The 22,225-nt window shown below is 34.6% G+C and overlaps 2 protein-coding genes across 3 annotated transcripts; both read right to left on the bottom strand.

Moving 5' to 3' along the window:
• Positions 1 to 802: 802 nt before the first annotated feature.
• Positions 803 to 13,924, bottom strand: LOC110698316 (prefoldin subunit 6-like). Of its 2 annotated transcripts, XM_021875728.1 has the most exons (6): positions 13,655 to 13,924; positions 13,496 to 13,566; positions 13,274 to 13,398; positions 11,976 to 12,036; positions 2,473 to 2,540; positions 803 to 1,401 (listed from the first exon to the last, which is right to left on the bottom strand). In XM_021875728.1, the coding sequence occupies exons 1-5, from the start codon at positions 13,731 to 13,733 to the stop codon at positions 2,484 to 2,486; spliced, it is 393 nt and encodes a 130-aa protein (XP_021731420.1). In that variant the 5' UTR covers positions 13,734 to 13,924; the 3' UTR covers positions 803 to 1,401; positions 2,473 to 2,483. The 2 variants fall into 2 exon arrangements, with proteins under 2 accessions (XP_021731420.1, XP_021731419.1); XM_021875727.1 differs by lacking the exon at positions 803 to 1,401 and having other exon boundaries at positions 2,082 to 2,540; positions 13,655 to 13,921.
• A 7,296-nt stretch (positions 13,925 to 21,220) lies between these two features.
• LOC110698331 lies at positions 21,221 to 21,652 on the bottom strand. The gene has a single exon (XM_021875743.1). It carries the CDS (start codon positions 21,650 to 21,652, stop codon positions 21,221 to 21,223), a length of 432 nt encoding a protein of 143 aa, XP_021731435.1.
• Between the last annotated feature and the right edge of the window lie 573 nt (positions 21,653 to 22,225).

Here is a 22,225-nt window from a genome sequence, read left to right as displayed (position 1 = left end):
GAAATAAAGTATAAAATAAATAACTTGTCAAAAATAAATAAATAAATAAAATGAACACACAGATAAACGTGGTTCGATTAAAATGACCTACATTCACAAGGTAAGGGATATTATTTTGTTCTTAGATTTCATGGAGGATAAACAAGAAAGATAACAAAAGGAGATACAACACTCTCAATCTCACAAAATCTCTCAAAAGTGGAGTTAAACAACGGCTTGAATTGACTAGGCTAATCAATCAATATTTAGCACTTCTAACTGTCCACCCAACGACTCTTTATATAATATATTAAAACCCAAATGAAACCCTAAATTATTCCCCAAGAAATATCATTGGTAGCCATCATAAATAAACCCAAAAAATAGGAAGCAAAAACGTCTCATTCGACTAGGCATGGGCGTGCTATGTAGGGGCACGTCTGTGTCCCTATCCCAGCTTTGATAGTCTTTCATAAAACGACCATAATATTCTCGTTTCTTATTAGAATTGGCATATGATCTATCGTTAAAAAACTCTTAAAACAAGTTATCACCTCCAATTTAAATCACCTCAAGATCATTTCTAGATTGAGAGATTTATGTGTTTGTAGTCAACCCTTTGTCATTGCACTAGATTTCAAGTCACAATTAACACGAAGTATGTACGTTTACCATTCTTCCCTCCCCTTCCTTTCCCTCCCCTCTTCTTCTCCTCCCTCCCCTTCTTTTCCTTCCCCTTTCTTTATCCAAACAAACTGTTAATCACATGACTTGCAACAATGCATTAATTTGTTAATCACATCACTCCCGCAAACCCTTGCAATTTTTAAATTTTCTTTTTCATAAACAATTTCCAATAACCTAGTTGCACGTTTGTTTATTCTTTCCTTGTACACAATGTTACTCACTAAATTCAAGTATTGCAAGTATTTAGGAACAAAGGGAGTATCATTGCTTCTCTCTTAACTCAAAACAACTTATCAGATTTTCACATTTCACAATAGCCATTCGAATGCTACCTAGTCTGGAAGTGGAACAACTGAGCAAGTGCTTGTCCATGATAATTGTACTGCACGGCCAAATCGTGTGCCAGCCTTTTATAACAACATTCTTGATGTGTTTTGGGATAAGGGAAGATAAGGAAGGAGCATGTAAATGGATGTCAAATGAGCTGACAGATGATGTAACCCCATGAAGAATATGCTTTACATACAATAACAGGATGACCAATTTTGATTCACACTGGCTGCATAGATTATCATGAATGGAAAACAAAGGCACCAAACATTCAAGTATTCAAACTGCCAATCATTTTACGAGTTACATTCGATGTAGGCAGAACATCTGCCACGTGGTGCTTCGTGAGGATGGAAACCAATTGGCTTGATGTAAGGTTTCGAAATCCAGATTTGATTTCAATTCCTGAAAATTGATATTCTAACATTTAATTTCAATCATGATCTTTGTGAAAGTGTAGGATTTTGAGTACCAGAAATTCAGATACAATCACCATGTTTGGAAAATGAGTGAAATGTAAAATTACCAATTATAAAGAGTATATAGAATTATAATATTAATAAATTTATAATCAAAGAATGAAACCTGAGGGAGTTGATTAGATCTGTAGTTCAGCATTCAGTAAATTTAGTTAATAACCTATATGAATTGATTCTAGGTCAAAGTAGGAAGTGTTAGTCGTTGAAGATGACTAGAATGATTACTCTGTAGATAATATGTTGCTGTAATGTTGTAGACAGAGAAGAAGGAAAGGTTTAACAATGGCCGTTGATGATGGATATATAATTATATATGATAGTAGATAGAGCGAGCTAGAGGTGACTGGTGAATGACAATATACTAGAAGGGATGATAGAAGATATGTAAGACAATAAAATACAAGTGAATATCAGAATTCTAAATGATACAAGTAAAAATGGATTACTGGATTTCAATTTTTTTTTTTTTTTTTTTTTTTTTTTTTTTTTTTTTTTGGCCTTGTTAAACCAGTTTCTTTGGATTTAGCTCAAATCCTGGCCTTGTTAAACCAGATTCTTTGGATTTAGCTCAAATCCAATACCAGATTCTTAGGATTTACAAACAAATGACGTGCTAAATCCAGCATTTCAAAAGAAATGCTCATTTCAAAATAGACAATAAGTTTTACACGCAATACCAAATGGGATGATTATGTTTTTGCATCCTTTGGCTGTGGATGCAGCACTTTCTCACAGTGAAAAAATGGTTTCTTACTTGTAAGCCTCTAAGAAGTTAGTTTAACGCCAGTAGCCTAGTATACAGTCACTGACTCCTATTAAAAAGATGAACATACTGTTCACACAGGCTTTCTATAGACCTCGCAAAAATACCAAAACTTGGAATAGCAACAATCCAATACGTAAACACTCAACAATAAAAAGACATTTTTATTATTTTTTTTTTTTTAAAAAAAAACAGGTAAATAGGAAATAGGTTACTTTGAATAAAGACTTCAACCTGCTGAGTAATTATGCCTTGGCCTTCCCAGCTTGAAGAGCTTGAATTTTTTGCTGAACCTTCATTATCTACAAGTGATAGAATAACCAGATAGAACGTCAGAGATGCCAATAAGTAATGATTATCTCAGAAGAGAATTAATAGCTTCCTAAATGTAACCTTGGAACAATATCTCATTACTGGCTAAATTATGTATATTTCAGGAATCATAAACCATGTGATATTAGGTTGATAAGCTACAAGTGCCAAGAGAATAACCAAACACCATGTTTGAATTACATCAGTGCATAAATTAGTAGCCAAATGGACTGATTGCAGAGCTAACTAACAAGCATCCTAGATGCTGCATGAAAAAAAAAATAACAGAAAAACAAGCACACCCTGATCCTTGATCCTTGTCTTAATAACATAATCTTTACTTTTGTTTCTCTCTTTCCAGTCTCAAATGCAAATCCAGCCCGTCATTAAGTCCAACATTAGCTGCAAACCCTCGGATAGGATAAGTAGCATAATATATTAGTAGCAGGAGATCTGGTGCAAGCAGCTTATGGCAAACAAAAGCACTTTTTCGTACTTTCCAGAAGAAAGGTCATCATCTGAGGATCTATGTGAGCAGCCATTAAGAGCTCAAAGCAAGAAAGACTGACCCTGATGGACCTGATTTAATCACCTTCAGCCAAGATGATTGACTTAGGGGCTTCTTTCTAGCAGAACTGTTTTCTAGATTATTACAAAGTAAAACTATGTTCATTCGCTGTTTGAATCAGCTTATGTGACAATTTATATTCACAAAATTAAATGTCAAAGGTTTGCTCCCAAACCATAAGGAGAGAGTCGCTTCAGATACCCTAAACCAATGAACATTATAGACTCCATATATTATTGTCATCACACTCAGTGGGAAGCTGGGAACAAAATCAAATACATCATTTCTTGTCCCCTTATACATGTTAAAAGTAGCAACATTAAAGCATGTGAGTAATAGAGCCTACTGAATTAGACATTCATTTCGGAATAAATAGATTGATAGCTTCTTCCATTGAAAGGAATTGGTGATATTAATTTATGGATGATGATAATTTATTCACATGGGATATATTCTCCAGGTTAATGCAAATGTATGCACATGGGAAGTGGGCCAAAATATTGCTAGGAAAGTTCCTTCATGAAGGTCTTTAATTCATACATAACAAGCAAAACAAATAACCTATTCCTCTCAATTCTTAATAACTCAACCAAAGGGAAGAAATGCTAATCCTGTTCCCTTCAAATCTCTTCCCTTCTCTTCCATTGCCTTCCTTTACATGCAAACTATTTCACATAACCAATCAAGCTGAAAGGGACCTAAGCCTTCTTTTAAGGGAAGAAATGCCAATCCTGTTCCCTTCAAATCTCTTCCCTTCTCTTCCATTCCCTTCCTTTACATGCAAATTATTTCACATAACCAATCAAGCTGAAAGGGACCTCAGCCTTCTTTCAGAAGAAGACTTCTATCTTTCTAGCGCATTATTACCTACAATATATGCACCAGAAGCATAACAATAGAACAAAGAAAGTTCCTTCCTAAGCAAAGAGAGAAGACTGTATTATGATGTCAACAACACTAAAGCCAAAAAAATCCAACCAACTCATGAATGGGGATTTCAGATGGAATTAGGCAGTTCATGACTCCAGAGAGACTGAATCATAAGTTAAATTGATGTCATTGCCTTGAGTAGGTGATAGAACGAGCGGAAAAAAAAAAGGTGGAATGGATTTTTAAGTACTTCAGAAATAGCAAAGATACCAGCTGGAAAACAAAGCCCAACTTCTCTGAGTTAGAATTAAAAAAAAATGACTTGAGTGAGTGAGACACAAAGAGGAGAGAGATAGAGATCCTAGACAAGCATATTTTAAGGGTCTAGTGCCTACATCTAACAGTCTTTATCAAAGAGAGAAGAGGAGAGAAAATCCAAAGTAGTTATTAAGATCCTTTTCTAACCAGAATCATAATAATAAGATTAATAACATCCACCTTTGACAAACCATTAAATAGGTGATGACTCATTGTTTTAGCTATCTTCCCATAAAGAAAGACCCAAAGTTCTTTGATTACTGTTATATTATTATGGAGGATGATTAATCTAAAAGGAAAGCAGAAGATTCCCACCAACTATGTGATTGAAACAATGCCAATGGATTTCATTTATGAACATTATGTGATCATGCTTCACAGGGTCAAGCCCTTTAGCTTTCAGCACTGATGTTCACAAGGTTAAGCCTCACACACACACCTATGAATGTGTCTCACTGCCACAAATCATCCTAATATTAAGAAGAGGAGAGAAAATCCAAAGTAGTTATTAAGATCCTTTTCTAACCAGAATCATAATAATAAGATTAATAACATCCACCTTTGACAAACCATTAAATAGGTGATGACTCATTGTTTTAGCTATCTTCCCATAAAGAAAGACCCAAAGTTCTTTGATTACTGTTATATTATTATGGAGGATGATTAATCTAAAAGGAAAGCAGAAGATTCCCACCAACTATGTGATTGAAACAATGCCAATGGATTTCATTTATGAACATTAAGTGATCATGCTTCACAGGGTCAAGCCCTTTAGCTTTCAGCACTGATGTTCACAAGGTTAAGCCTCACACACACACCTATGAATGTGTCTCACTGCCACAAGTCATCCTAATATTAAGAAGAGGAGAGAAAATCCAAAGTAGTTATTAAGATCCTTTTCTAACCAGAATCATAATAATAAGATTAATAACATCCACCTTTGACAAACCATTAAATAGGTGATGACTCATTGTTTTAGCTATCTTCCCATAAAGAAAGACCCAAAGTTCTTTGATTACTGTTATATTATTATGGAGGATGATTAATCTAAAAGGAAAGCAGAAGATTCCCACCAACTATGTGATTGAAACAATGCCAATGGATTTCATTTATGAACATTATGTGATCATGCTTCACAGGGTCAAGCCCTTTAGCTTTCAGCACTGATGTTCACAAGGTTAAGCCTCACACACACACCTATGAATGTGTCTCACTGCCACAAATCATCCTAATATTCCCCCCCCCCCCCCCCCAATCTTCCCTCTTTTATCTGTTCTTCATTGATGCTGGAATCTTTCCCAAATAATAGTCCTTGATTACTGCAATTGTAATATGAAAGGCAAAGAGTCAAAACTGACTGCAGCAGGTCCCCACCAACTGGTGGAAGGAGACCACATATTGATGAAACATTTACAGATATAGAACATGTGGGCATGCTTTACAGTTTAAGTCATCTATCCTGCAGCATCAATGCAGCCACTGATTAAAAAACCTAACCTATGGAAAAGGCACGGAGAGGGCCTAGAGTCATCACATCCAGCAATTCTGTATTTCTGGACACTGCAAGAAGTCCAGGATTCAAGGGCAATGAAAAACATGTGTCCAGGGTCCATGGAGTAAAGGATAATGTCCAGGACGTTTAATCAATTGAGAATGCAGACTTCTAATCATATCTGTTAAAGATGATAACCAGCAATTGCAGGAAAGAGACAAAAAAAATAAACCACCCAAAAGCAAGAAAGCATTCTATTCAGGTCCTATTTGGCGGTAGCATTTCAGGTAGCAGATGGCGCTTTGACTAGGTCTAAACACTACTTAGAAACAATAAGAATAGGGTAGCAGTTTGAGTAGTGGTTAATGGTGAAGGTAGCGTTTTTCAAATGTAAATTATATTAGCATTCCAAAGGTAGCAATTAGAATTTGAAAATGTATAGTTACTTTTTAACAGCTATAGTATATGTTTTTTTGAAATTTTAATATTCAAACAACTACTTTTACCAAACACTAATACTCAATAGCTACTCTAATAGCTAACCTTTACCCGCTACTAGTTGACACATGCTACTGTGCTGCTCACCAGCTAAAAGCTACCACTAGTTTTGTCACCAAAAAAAAAAAAAAAAAAAAAAAAAAAAAAAAAAAAAAAAAAAAAACCTATATCTGTTAAAGGCATCTTAAAAGAGATGAATTAATATGCATACAAATACTATTAGCCTTGTGTTACCTAAAAGTTTCCAATTCAACAATGTCATTGTTCATGACGTAGTTGTATTACGGATTATAAGGTCCATAAAATAGAGAATCTTCAAGTTAAATCGATAATCCCTAACTAAAATATATAAAGTAGTAAGCTACTTGGAACCTGATTTTAAAAAAGAAATTAAGGACTACTGATATTCTAAATTTCCTAGATTAAGAAACTGTTTCCATTAATCTTGAACGTCCAATAACTTTCTGTTCTTGCGCTCTGCATCAGATATGCATGATAGAGCAATGATTAGAAGGAAACTTAAGGAGGCAACTCTGACTTATCTCTTGCAGAACTTCCATAAAATGAACGAGTCAGTCTAATGTCTTGCCACTTCACGTGCCATTTGCAAATAAAATATGTGGAAAAAAAGAAAGCTTACAATGAATTCTAAGCTAGAATTATGGAGGAAGATTTGAAAGGATTTAAAATTGGAAAATAAATAATAAGTTCCACAAGCAAATCAAGTTTAATGACATCACTAGCCAAATACAACAAAGCTCCAAATTGAACAAGTCACCCAAACAAATGACAGTTTAAGATATTTACAACCCGCAGTCAGATAGACAATAATAATAATAATAATAATAACAATAACAATAACAATAACAATAACAATAACAATAACAATAACAATAACAATAACAATAACAATAACAATAACAATAATAATAATAATAATAATAAAAACACTAAAGTGGATATAAAACACAAACTAATGTTGTAATATTATATGGACAATCAAACCATTATATTCTGCTTTAAAGGAAATCCAAAATAGTGGGTAATTAGACCCTTAATATTTTGATATTGATGACAAAAGTGTTGCTGAAATTTATACAAAAACAGTTATGCAAATGAAAGTAAATGATTAATGTAACTAACAGAATATAACACTTCAACAAATAATCTCCCTTCTTCAACCCCCCTTTCTCCCATTTGTCACATCACACAACAATATATATACAAAAGAATTTACAAAACATTATGAGGATCCCAAAGATAGAAAGAAATAAAAAGTAAACTATTAATAATTTTTTATTTTCTTTTTGTTCAATCGGTGTGACTATCACGTTTGTCAACGCACATCTTTAAATATTAATAATCTATAATTATCTATAAGTAAAATTAATACTTTAAAAGAATTTATCAAGATGAACCCCAGACATGACTAGTTTTCCTTGCATTTACGTAAATAGCTATTTTTTAAAAAAGTCAAAGGGGTGTGTGTTAATTGTGTCAAAATGAACATACGAGCAAACTAAAAAAAACAAAGGTATTAGTATACAATTTAAAAGTTCTGACCCTGAAAGGGGTGAATTACATTGAATTGGCAAATAGTAGCTTTTGGATAATAAAGCAAGATTTTAGAAGGGAAAAAATCTACTAAATCCCCTTTTGAATGATACAGCCATCAATATAAAAAATGAATGAGAACGATAAGAGTCCTGAAAAGCAAGTATAAAATTCAGAGAAACTGAAAAGTATTTCAGACTCATAGAGCCTTCCAATCCCATTAAATGTCTACAGAAATCTGTAGTAGGAAAACATTTTGTGAAGGCTGACTCATTGAGTACCACAATGCTGAACCAAGACAACAATGGAGGTTGCAGAACAGAATCCAACATAGCTGATATGATTCTACGTCAAATGGACTTCACAAAATCTAGGGCACTAATTTAGAATCAAATTGACCTAAACAAATGGATTTGAACACACGTTCAAACTATAAACCAAACTAGAATTGCTAACAGTGTGTTTGAATTGAAGGAAATGGAGGGAAAGGAAGGGAAGAGAAATGGAGTATCATTCATTTGGATAGCAAATGAGGAAGGGAGGGAATTGGAAGGGAGAGAAATGGAATGATTAAATTGTAGGAAATTGATCCCTCCAACAATATGGAGAGATTTGGAAGGAAAACTCACCATTCTTCCCTCCCCTTCCTTTCCCTCCCCTCCTGTTCTCCTCCCTCCCCTTCTTTTCCTTCCCCTTTCTTTATCCAAACAAATTGTAAGCGAATAAGCATCTCACCTACTCTCATAAGTTTTATCACAAAGCTTTATACTTTATTAATCACAATCTCACACACACACATTTTAACATCCTACGGCCCTTTATATAGGTATATTAATCGTACTAGAGTACTAGGTTTCCTAATTGCAATAAAACACGATCTTTTTAGTCACATGAAAGCCCTATTCTTGAGGAATAAGAACTAGCATGCAACTTCTCTAAAATCTATACTACTTAAATAAAATCCTATGTCCCTTATAGCTCTGGCACACATTTATTTGATAACTATAAGCTAAATATTAATATACCCTAAATACCATTAATATACAAATCAGTAGCTCGTGAAGTCAAGTGTTGTGAAAACTATGGAGCCCAAAACCATTGCAAATCCCAATTTGGCCCCTGAGAAGATCACTTCAGCCTAAAAGGAAAGAGACAACTTTGCTATTTTCCTAGAAGATTTAAATCCTTTATAAGTTATTGTTATTCACATACATCCAGCTTTTTTCCCACTGAAAAGACACATAACCAGCATAGGTCACAAAAAGTAGATTACAGAAACAATTTATCTATGATGAATTTGTATGCTCCAGCAACCCTCCTCCTTAGAACTACAAAGCCTCCCCCCTCCCACCACACATCAGTGCATCCTCACCAATGATCTATATGTCTGCTCCACCCACCCCACCCCACCCCCAAACCCTTGCAGATCCCAATTTGGCTCATCACAAGAACAATTGAGCCTAAAGTAATTTTAAGAAGAGTTAAAATTTATATAAGTTAGTCACATATATCAAACTGCTTCCCCAATGAGAGAGACATAGCCAAAATAGGTCAATAAAATTTACATACAGAAATAATTTATTTATGATGCCAATTTTTCACATCCAAAAAGGCAACAAACTTCCTCAGAAATAAATTATCCTATATAATGATAGAAGTATAAAAGAGGATAACTAAGAGAGAAAAAGTTGATTATAAGTTTTTGAGAAATATGTCCTACCAAAAGAAAATGGTGATGAAACAGATTTACGTATATACCACTACTTTGGCATTTTCCTAATCAATCATCACCACTTCCAGTACAACTCTTAGATAGGATGCCAATCTAGCCAAAGAAGTGGCATGAGGACATCTAAATCACGGCATGTAAGAAAAGCTAAATTTAGGAGAAGTAGAATGGTGAGAAACTTGAGGACATTTTACAAAGAGTTGAACACGAGAATACTGAAATTATTTAAAATACTCCCTGCCATACCCCTTTGAACTTTCTTAGCAAATGTCTTAATAAGGATTTCAAACACTAAAGTTGATTAGAAAGGTAGTATGAATGCATAAAACAGCTACCAACCCCAAACAGATATCTCATATCCTACAATCCTATGATCTGCACTATTCTGATGCTTTAGACTAAATCTAGACACAAACCCAAGTGTCTCTGAAAAAATGCCAGCACTCATCTTACTCATCATTTCACTAATAACATCAACCACCATATCATATGCTTTGCTAAAGTCATATTTGAGAACAAAACCCTTCCTCTTTTTTCTACCAGCACCATTCACCAGCTCATGGTTAAGATATTGTCATCTACCCACACTTGGTGTAATATATTGTCTTCTACTAAGACTCATGTATGCCAATAAAAATGGATTTTAGCAAAATCTTGGGCATCAGATACTAGCTTCATCAATGTGAAATTCTATCCTAATAGAATAGCTCCAAACAAAGGTCTTGAAAATGGAATAGCTCCAACCTACATTAGATACTGGGCTTGTTAATGTAAAATCTTTTACCTAGAATCCTTAGTCCCTCTCATAACAATGGTCTTGAAAATGTAAACTTAAGTCTCTGCATAAAAAATATCATGAAAGTTTATTCATAAGTAAAACCATAAGGGCGACATGTTTTATTGTTTCCAACTCAAAAGAAAGCAAAATAAATAAATAGAATAATAAATATGTATTCTTCTGCTCCAAAAAAAACCCAATCATGCATAGAAGAAATGACATAAATATAGCATAGAGAGGCCAACATTTTAACACTTTGACTATTAATTATACTCAAGTTAGTTTTATCATTATGCCAACTTTTTCAGCCTGAAAAAAGCACTAAACCAAATTGCTAACTTTCTTCTCATGTTTTTTTATTCAACTAAATATAATACATTGTATACTGGGAAAAGAAATTAGAGGGGTTGGAACCCAACTCGTCATTGAAATGTTCCACCAATAGATATTTGTGCATATGGAGTATCTAGCCAAAGAGGACTAATTCCAAAGAGGATCATGCAGACATCCTTCCAGGGAATAAAAAAATCTCTTATCATATTCATATGAGCCAGATACATACCACGTTAACTCATGCTTATGACACATTTTCTGAAGCAACAAATTAAGTCTCTGACCCAAGGTCCCAACTATGCCAAAAGAAAATCTACCATCTCCTAAATAAATACTTTATGACATAGATACAGTGGAGTGCACACAAGACTCTGATTTTTTAAGCCTTAAATTGCAAAAGATATTTAAATACTATAATGAATAATGACAATAATGATGAGTGATGACATGACTATAAAACCTTAAGACTTTCCGTTCACTTTGTTATTGGAATCATAAACAGAAATAATAGAAATAAAGAAGAAGAGATTTGATGTAATTAAATTGCTAAATAGAGCACACAATACCAGCTTAAGTGGCCAGACACATTCACTAAGAAAAAGCTAACAATATAAAACTTATATCAATATACATTATAATATTGTTTTTCCCTAAACTCCTCGATTTATGGGCGAATTCTCCTCTTCTTGTTACTCAAGCTACCTGCGGTGACAATTTCTAATGTGCCCTTCCCTTATGCTCAATCCATTACACACTTTCTAATTAAAATAGAACCCAAATTCATTTGATCCCCTGGTAGTTGCCATAGTTCCTCCATCTATAGTCACTAATATACAAGAACTTGCAAATACTCCGAAACAGTTACAAGTAACGGGTCAAAAAGTATCCTCAGATAGATACTAACCCTTATGAATGATGCTCAAAAAGTTTCTCCTCCATTTGTTTTAAGCAAAGTGAGGAGAACACCCCATTGCCCATCCTTTAAGCTTCTAGCAATATACCTGTTTTCAACTTACCCACTTATAACCAGTTCCATTATATCCTACCAGGGTACATCCATGATGTATCCTACTGAGACATTGAGCATGTCCCAATCATCAATGGATAGGAGGCTAAAGCTTCTAGTACGTCTAAGACTCTAAGCCTCCAAAATGTTACTCAGAGGTTTCAATAAATCCTTAAGTTTATGGTGATTGCAAGCCTGCTATAATAAGGCACTACAATGACAAGATATAAGACTTTCAAATGTATTAAAAAGAGAAAATCGACTGATTAAAATACATACCCCCTCCTTCTTGCTATTTTGCTTGTCTTCCATATCTTGTAGGGTAGCATCAAGACGTTTCCTGAAATACAAATGGAAATAGATAAACACCACATAAGAGAGTACATATATATATATAGTATTCGATAGGAAAATTTCTCCTACCTTTCTCAGACTACAGTGGGTTAAACATTATAGCATATGTGGTGCATCAACATATTTTTAACATGTGCATTGGTTAAGTTTATCCTTCTTGTTAATTATATCAGTCTTCTGTTTATCTTCCTTTTGAACTGTAAATCTTTGGTTTGCTTTGAAAGAATTATTATTAGCAATTGGATCAATTATGAGGAATCCATACTCCATAGACATACACTTTCTTAATGTTGAAGAATATTCAAGCAACATTAGAAATAAAATCAAATGTAGCACGTGCAAATTGGATAAAAGGGGGTGATGGGAAACATATAAACATGCACGGTTTGCACATGAAAGGAACTGAGGGAGCATCCGCATATCAATGTAAAAAAAGGCTCAAGGTGCAGATGAGGCGATGAAAGTCCTGTTGCGCCTTGGTGTACCTCTTTGAAGCAAGGTGTGCAATATTAGACAATTAAAGAGATTTGCCTATGTGCGCCTCAGGCACCTCTTTGAATGCACCTTGCGTAGAGCTAAAATGGCGCTCTACCCTAATTGCCTAACGCCTAGACATGCCTTGGGCGTGCCTTTTGATACATTTTCATTGATTCATTCGCCCTCCTTCTCAAATATGTCTGTGGTGCTTTTGAATTTGCCACAAATGACATTTGCATAACCTTTGTTATCTAAAAAAAATATAGTCTACTGATTCCTTAATCACTAGTCATGGTTATTCTTGCAAAACATAATGAAAACTACAAAGAGAACGAATCCACAATCTTGGTTCCGAAATAAAACTCTTCAATCAAACACTTACTGGAATGTTTATGAATAACAAAAAGTTTCCTTTAAAGAGAAAAATTAACAAGGCTTCTGTTAAATGTCATGCAAAGCCATTTCAGAAATTTGTTTATTTTTATAGTATTAGGACTCAACTCCCACCATAGCTAGATTGATAGTTATGATGTTAACACACGCGTATTGACATTTCATATTACCCAATTTGTAATCGAGCATGACCAAAAAAAGAAAAACACAAAGAATGCAGCAAGCACAACTCGACTAGCAATAGTGCAATACAGCATTCTATATTCAACTCTATTATACATCAACTCAATAATTATAGAACAAAAACCCGAAAAGAGCATAAAATTTCAATGATAAAAGAAAAGAGCACATACAATTCAGCAGAAATATACTCAATCCTCTTGCGCACATTAGCATTTGCTTCTGCCAAATCCTGCTTAACTAAAACTGGACCTATCAATTTGTACACATTCGCATCTTCACTCAACAAATCCAACTCCTATACCAAATTCATCAACAAATTTTTCAAGCCAATTAATATATAAAACCCAAATTCACAACAAATATCATATAAAATCAGTATACTAGTAAAATACCTTGAGAACGAGCTCATTTTCGCCAAGCTGAACGGTGTATTTCTTTCGGATTTCATGATTTTTAGCAATATCTGATTTTTCAGAAAAATAATACATTTAAGGAGAAAACTAAGATTAAATTAGATGAATATACGAGAATATTAGAGAGTAAGAGTTTGCCTTTTTGGAGTTTGCGAAGATCGTTGGCTTTGGATTCTAGGTCGCGCTGTAAGTCTCTGGTGGCTGCTGAAGACGCCATTTGTGTTTTGGAAGTGATTGCTCCTATCAACCTTTTGAACTTCGAGAAAAGAATTCTGCACCGGGGGAAGCAGGAAGCAGGGAGGGGGAAAGATGAAAGGGGAAGGTAATGGACTGGACTCGGGTTTAAGGTTTGGCAAATGAAGGGGAATGTCAATGACCGAATGATGGACCGCTACCCGGTATAGGTCACCTCGCCCAATACCAAGTAAAGTCAGCTTTTTTTTATAATATATTTTATTTAGGGTAAATAATAGTACTTAATGAATTAATAACAGTATTTGATAAATTAATAACAACACCTTATAAAATAACAGTTTTAATAATACACAGATTTTTACTATAATTCGATCTTATAATTACTTAAATGACTTTTATTGGTACTAGTTATCACTACGCTACTACTTATACATCGAAATGGATTATTATAATAATTTAACAGCTCACCATGCTTCGCAATAATAATTCTTTAATTAGAGAGTTTTGACCAATACCTGAATTTAGTCGACAATGGAACCTCCGACGTTCTGAGCTTCCGGCTTTACCAAGGTAGTTAACCCCAACCATGTCTTCCTTAGATCGGGCTCGGCACAGATCTAATTCGTTTCATACCTTAGATCGTAATCTCTAATTAAACAATCCTTACTGTATTTATGATGGAACTTCTTAAACAGAAAGATAACTCATTTGATATATAAGGTTCAAGGGGATAATGTTCCCTTCTTGAACGAAACTTTTATTTAATTTGAAAGGATTACAACACTCAGATATTACAACAAACACACAAACTGAAAAGCTTAAACAAACATAAGCTGAACTAGAGTTTTCTCTACTTTAAGAGAGATGAAGAACCGAATATGTCTCTTAAGTTGAGTATTTTTCTCTAGAAGACTCCCTAATGATTTCAGAGCAATTCTCTTGCTAACTCTTCCAACTCTACCTTCACTTCTTTGCCTAATGCCTTTTATATAGGGGAAGGCTCACAAAAGTCACCGACACTTTCTATGGCTTACAGAAAATCATGACTCAGCAAGTGAATATTGTTCACTACTTTTCTAAAGATTCTTTAAACAAATAAAACGTGCTACAATAGTAAAAGCATAATACATAATTGTTGGTATAGGCTCAGGACTCCATCATATCTTGTAGACCACATTTGTTGTCCTTACTGTCTTCATAATGGACATACATTTGGTTGTCTTCTTCTATACCTAGATCCATCACACATTTAGCAGCATAGGATTCATCCCATGTGACAAAGATCTCCAATAAGTGCCCTTTTCCCTCTAAGGATAAATATCTCCCAACTTCAACTTGTTCGAGATAATCATACACTGATTCACCATGTAATACTCCTTCTTCTAAATAATTTCTTAACCATTATGGTGCTACTATAGTAGTATTTCCCACATGTATTATGACTAGTGGTTCTTCTTTTAACGCTATGAACTGGTTAAGACACTGAGCAATATAGAAAAATCCATAAGCTCTTGCCTCCGTAGGATCTTTTACTCGCCTCTGCTAGATACAGATTGGATCTTTGAATTTGCGATGAACGTCTTCAAACATAATCAGGAAATGTGGAGAGTTAATTTTTCCTTCAACCATTTCAATGTTTGCACGTTGCACTTGGACTTGCTCAACTCTTCCTTTATATCTTGTTGCTTCATAAATTCTCTTAAAAAATACTTTTGGAATTTCGTGAGTTTCTCAAAGAACGTAGTATTAATATCAGGAAATGGTACAATACTATGAACCATCCCATAATCATAAACTCTGTAGTGCTCCACTACATATGGTGCCATCCATTCCAGTGAATGTGGATGAATTGACACAGTATCAACTCTTGAATTGATGTTGAATATTATTCTACTTCCCCATATATCATAGACATCATACATCTTGTATGACCTTGATACAACTAGATCATACCAGAACCTAAAATTGTTATTTTTTATTTTATTTAGTATTATATCATGAATATCAGGAGTGAGTCTCAAGATAATGACCATCACTTTGTACATAGGAATCTTCGAACTGCTACATGACAAATTTTAATTAAACCATTTTGAGATCTTCTTTTTGATGAAACAATCATGGTCTCCATCAAGGCCCAAGTGGAGGGTGAAACCCGCTCCATAGCTTCATCAGTTTCTTCAATAAGAGTTTTTCTCTCTGCCTCCATCTTTATTAGTTGATGGGCAGAAGGTTTTTTCTGATGTCTTGTGCTTCTTCTCCATTAGTCAATTCTCTGATTAGACTATCGGCTAAAGAATTCTTTGATCCCTATATATGTTTAACAGTAAAAGATAATTGATTAAGCCATAATTGCCAACGCAGGAGTCTCCCTTGCGCTTGCATATTAGACAAATTCTTTTTTAATAAAATCGAGTATGCCTTTGCAATATGTTCTATTTAAGAACTGTTTAGGGGCTAAGAAGATTAAGAACTTCTCTATCTCTCAAATAACTGCAAGGATTTCCTTTTGCATCGTAGGATAATTTAACTCAGCTTTATTAAAACTTCCACTGCTATATCTGCAAAGTCTTTCTCCTTCTTTGATTTTTAACACAGCATTCCAGTGCTCATTACTAGCATCTGTTTTAATTAAGGATTAAATCATCTTCACTAGTAGGTAATGTTAATATAGAAAGATCTTTACACATAGCTTTTAAATCTTTAACAATTTTGGAATCACTTTCCTTCCAGTTCCAAGTTATTTCTTTCTTGAGTTTTTGCTGTAATGGTTTTCTTAATAAAACAAGATTTTTTATGAAATCAGAAGCATATATAGGTTAAACATCCTAGAAATCTTTCTAGTTGTTTTCTATCTTCAATTTTATCTGGGAATTTTTTAATTTTTCCAAAATATACTTTTGCAATATTATTTGTCCTGCTTTAATTTCTAATCCTAGAAACTCAATTTCTTGTTTAGCATAAACACTTTATCCTTTCCAAGGATTATACTATGCTCTGCACATTTTTGAGTTACTGCTTTAAGATCATTCTTATGTTGTTCTAAATCTTTTGAGAATATTAGGATATCATCTATATAGACCAAAAACAATGATTAAGTTCTCTAAAAATATTATCCATTCTTCTCTGAAATATTTGTTGAGCATTTTTTAATCCAAAAGGCATTACTAACCATTAATAATGCCCTTGAGGGACACTAAATACAGTTAATGGAATACTCTCTTCTTCCATTTTTATTTTCCAATAATTACTCTTACAATCCATCTTAGAAAACCATGTGGCTCCTTGTATTCTATTAAATAACACAGTTTTATTAGGAATATAATAGCCATTAAAAATAGTATTGTCATTTAGCTGCTTATAATTAATGACCATTCTAGCTTTACCTCTTTTTTCTTTTGCATGATTTCTTACCATGAATGCTGGACTATTATGAGGACTCTTGCTATTCCTAATTAGCTTTTAATTCAACAATTCTTTTATTTGTTCATCAAATTCCTGTATATCTTGGTAGGTATAGACCATTTATCTTACTCTAATAATCTTATTAGAATTTGTTAGAGTTATCTTAGCACATGCCTTATCTTTTTCCCAATGTTTTAAAGGATTTGTTGAATATAATATTTCACATAATTTTTCTTGCTGCTTATTTATCTGATCTATTAATGATGAATCACACTCAGGCCCTGTTCTTTTGAGCTTCTAGGAAGAGCAGAGCAGGGGTTAGCAGAGCAGAGTAGATTTTAGGATAGCAAAGCATAGCCGAGCCGAGCCTAGCAGAGCAGAGCATACTGCTACTGCTGCTGCTGCTGCTCCTGCTACCTACTGCTGCTACTGCTACCTACTGCTGCTACTGCTGCTGCTACTGCTGCTGCTCCTGCTACCTACTGCTGCTACTACTGCTGCTACTGCTGCTGCTACTGCTGCTGCTACTGCTACTGCTGCTACTGCTACTGCTACTGCTACTGCTACTGCTACTGCTACTGCTACTGCTACTGCTACTGCTACTGCTACTGCTACTGCTACTGCTACTGCTACTACTACTACTACTACTACTACTACTACTACTACTACTACTACTGCTACTACTACTACTACTACTACTACTACTACTACTACTACTACTACTACTACTACTACTACTACTGTAGACACCTAAAAATGTCTCCCCGAAACCAAACCCGATGATGAAAAATATTTCATCGCCATTATTGGTCGGGTTTAGTATTTAATCCCGAAAGTCCTTAAAAAATTATATTTAATTAAAATCAGTTTTTAATAATCCATGGATCAGTCTTGATGTTTAGTCAAAGCATAATTTATTTTTAATTTTAGCCCAAACCTTTTTTGTTTTATTTATTATTTTGGCCCAAACCTTTTTATTTTATTTATTTTTATTATTTTGGCCCAATTAATAAATATTAAATCAGAAATGGCCCAAAATTATCAATTAGCACTTAAAAAGGCTGAGCGAAATTACGGTAGAAATGAATTTAGACGGAAAAATGGACGCACAGTTTCTTGTGTCACGGCAATAAGCACCACGTCACGGGGCTCAAAGCCCCGCCACGGTGTGCATTCCCATGACACGGTTCCAGGGGGCAACTCCGTGTCTTTTCTGTGTAAACCCTTTACGCGTTTTATCTCCCATAACCTAATTATTTCCCGCGCCACTCTGTTTTTCCCCGTGTCACGGGAGTTTGCCCCGTCTGACGGTGCCTGGCACCGTGTTGCGGTGCTATTTTTTAGGGTTTTTATCTTTTCAGGGTTCCGTGTGTTCCCTCTACTCATTTTCCCTATAAATACCCCCTCATTTTTGATGTACGGGGCATGAATTAACTCTCTTTTTCTCTCTTATATGCTCTAGCCTACACACTAGCCTACCCTTCTTCTTTCAAAATTCCTTCTTCAAGCACTCCAAGGAGTCTATACTTTACCCGAGGTTCTGTACTTAAGCCAAGGCGTAAAAGGTAGAACTGTTTGAGAGTTTGGTCCCAAATCAACTCTATTTAATTTAGTTATTATTTTTCCATGAATTTACTATCGTGTTTATTATTTTATAGTTGCAAGCAAACAGAATCAAAGTAAGAATTATGTTCCTTTTATTTCTGTTATTTTTCTATCGATTTTATATTGTTGGATTTATTGTTAAATTGCTTTCAATATTAATGTTTATTTATTATATTTATTGATCACCATATTGCATGTTAAAGGGAACATGTAATTGAAAATCACGCATAATAAGATAATTTGGACGACCGGTTTAGGTTCTTTTTTAATCTTGTTGTTTAATCAAATGATTACGATATTTTAGAATTATGTGTTGCATTAATATTAAACCAATTTAGCATAATAATAGTTTGAAGTAAATTGAATATTTTGTTTGTATGCCTTTGAGATCGCAGGAATCACTTTTCACAATAAGAATCGAGTAGAGGCCAATACGGGCGAATGTGACTCCATGACTCACTTTGTACCATCATCCTCAATCCTCCTTTTGTGGTTCCGAACCATATGGAGTTAGTAATCTCATAGATTATGAATGGGGTGTAACCTTCACGGGTCAATCGTTTTTGCCTATCGTTGTCCCTTTATTCGTGGTTGCCTTTTATGATCCGTGAACGGTTTACAAGTTCCTTAAATATTTGTTGGTGGCTCCCTACTTTCCTTGTCCCTAATCGTATATGTTAATTGAGATGAACACTACAAGAGGGGGGGGGAGGTGAATTGTAGTTGAGTTCCTAAATAATAATTTTGCAAATATAAAACAGAACAAAATAGGAACTTGCGATGCACACAGATTTTACGAGGAAACCTTCTAGTGCCCAACTAGAAGTAAAACCTCGACCCTACCTTAGGGATTTCAAACACAAATAATTCCACTATAATAGGGCAAACACCAAGTTACAACCTATTATAATTCAGCCTCTACTCTCAAGTTCCAGAATGAACTTGCTACAGAACAACACCTTGTTCTACCCAGTTTGAGTCCCACACTCAAACTCACTCGTACACCCTAAGTACAGATCTTCCCCCTTCTCACCAGAAGCTCTCTCTGTATGCAATGATAAAAATACTCTCACCCCAATAAACCCAAAACCAAATACAAGAATTAACACCTAGTATATGATAGGCAAGCTATGCATGAAACCCGAAACTAATATGACAGTATAACAAGCTTGGCAAACTTACACGACTATAGCTTTGTAAATTCTTCACGCATAAAACTCACAAAAACCTAGGCTCATGTTATTCTCTACTATTTATACGAGTATTACCTGTATAAACAGTAGGTTTACATAAAGATAAATAAGTAAAACTTAACTTATCTTAAAACACGGTTTTTTAATTAAATCCTTTGAAGAAAATCTTTTTAGAAAATAAGATAGAAATATTGAATTAAAAAGCATAATATCTTTTTAACAAACTGTTTTTAAGAGATAAATATTTAAAGAAAATTATTTTCCGATTTCTATCTTTTATCTTTTTCGATTTTAATTTATTTGCCAAGCTAACTGTCACGCTTCTAATAAGTTTCATGCATATCCTACTTAACATATTTAACAATGAATCTAGAAGATAAAATGTTAACTAAAACATTGCTGCGCTGTACTCTTGTTCTGGTAGGTTTACTTGGACTCCACACTTACTAAGTTCCTCCAAAGATCTTAGTCAGCAATCTTCAAGTTCCTGTGAAGGAACGTTCCTGTGAGGGAACTCAGTTCCTGTTAGGGAACTCTTCTTTTATATTGAATAACTTTCTTGATAAAGAACTCCTTCAAGTCTTCTCAGCTTTAGTTACTTCTTCCATCTCCAAGATCAATTTCACCTAGGCTGCACAAACACTTGAAAAGTCTTTATGAGATGAGTTTGCTGTAACTTAAGTTCCTCATCATCAAAACCTTTAAACATCAACAATTTCCCCCTTTTTGATGATGACAAACTTAAGCAAACTCTTGAGAAAGTTAAAACAAAATAAAAGGTCGTATTTTTGTATTTTAATTTTATTGACAGAAAATAATAAACATACAACATAAATAAAACAAAAACGAAAAGTAAGCTAAGTAAACTAAACTGAGAAAGTTATGATACTTTCTCAACTGGAACCCAGAACAACTTCAGCCTCTATGTTTGCTTCTTCTTTTCCCCATTTTGGCATTATGAAAAAGTCCTGTATTTTCAAGTTTATGAAACATCCACCAACAGCTCCACAAGTAATTCATCGAGTGTGGGAAACTAAAGGCAGCGCTGCTAAACAACCTCAAGTAAGATCTACTCTTCAGCACAAGTGTTCAAAACATACAAAAACACACTAGTATAAGCAGAGTTCCAACTATTCATTCCATAAACCAAAATATTTAACATCCAGATGAACAATTTTAAAAATTTACAATCAAAATCAATTGTTCAAATACTTAAAAACGAAAATTAAATATGTTCATAACTAAGACAGTGAGAGAAAAAGCTAGGCTGATTTGGAGGTGGGTTAGGCTGATTTTGAGATGGGGTAGGCTAGGTTTCAAGAAAATCCAGAATCTTGTTGAAGTCCTCCTTTGTTTGCTTTGTAGAGGCCTCCAACTTTTCTTCAACCCCCTTGAGCTTCACTAGGAACTCCTCCTTCTGTTCCTGTAGAGCCTTGTGAAGTTCTTTCTCCTGGAACTCCTTCTGTTCTTGAAGGTCCTTGGTCTGATTGAGCATCATTCTCTTGAGTTCCTTCAACTCCTTCCCCTGCTCCTGGACCAATTTTTCAAGTGTCAGCACATGAAGTTTTCTAGCAGAGTCCTTCATTTGACTCTCTACCCTCTCCATTCTGTCAGCCAACTCAGCAACTTGCCCTTCAAGGATATTCTCCTCGACATCCAATTCCAGTGGTTGTTCCATGCTAGTTTGAGGAACACTACTGGCAGAAATCCTCCTACTCTTCCTTACAGGCTGTTCTGACATAGCCTTTTCCTTCCTCTTCCCTGTAACTTTCTCTTTCTTTTTCTCTCCTTTATCTAATTTCTGAATTTTTCCCTGTACTACTTCCAGACTTAACCCAGCAAGGGTTTCCTCATTGATCACATTTTCTGGCTTCTCATTCAAAGCCCCATATTTTCCTTTTAAAACCACTCATGCGTTTTCAAAAACAGTAGACAAAATGGCTCCATACCCTACTTTTGTCCTACTTGGAACACAATGAGCTAGATGCTGATACATCAAAGAAGGAAATTTCACCTTAATCTTCTTTGAAATGCAGAAGATTACAACCATATCCATTAAGCATGCCTCCCCCTTCTTAGAAGTCCTAGGCAGAATAGTCATTTTCACCAAATTGAACAGTAGCTTATTTAGAGGGCTTAGATCATTATGACTCATGACCTTCTTACCCCTCTGTCCCCCTAATTCCTCAACTATATCCCCAGCCATGAAATTTCCTACATTGATACTACCCTTTCCCTTCAAGTAAGTATCATAACCTTCAGTAGGAGCTTTTAGAATTTTACCTAGAGTTTCTAGGTCCAATTCAATCTTTAC

The sequence above is a fragment of the Chenopodium quinoa genome, unplaced genomic scaffold, assembly GCF_001683475.1.
Source record: "Chenopodium quinoa cultivar QQ74 unplaced genomic scaffold, ASM168347v1, whole genome shotgun sequence".
NCBI classification, from domain to species: Eukaryota; Viridiplantae; Streptophyta; class Magnoliopsida; order Caryophyllales; family Amaranthaceae; genus Chenopodium; species Chenopodium quinoa.
This window is presented reverse-complemented; position numbering and strand designations above follow the sequence as displayed.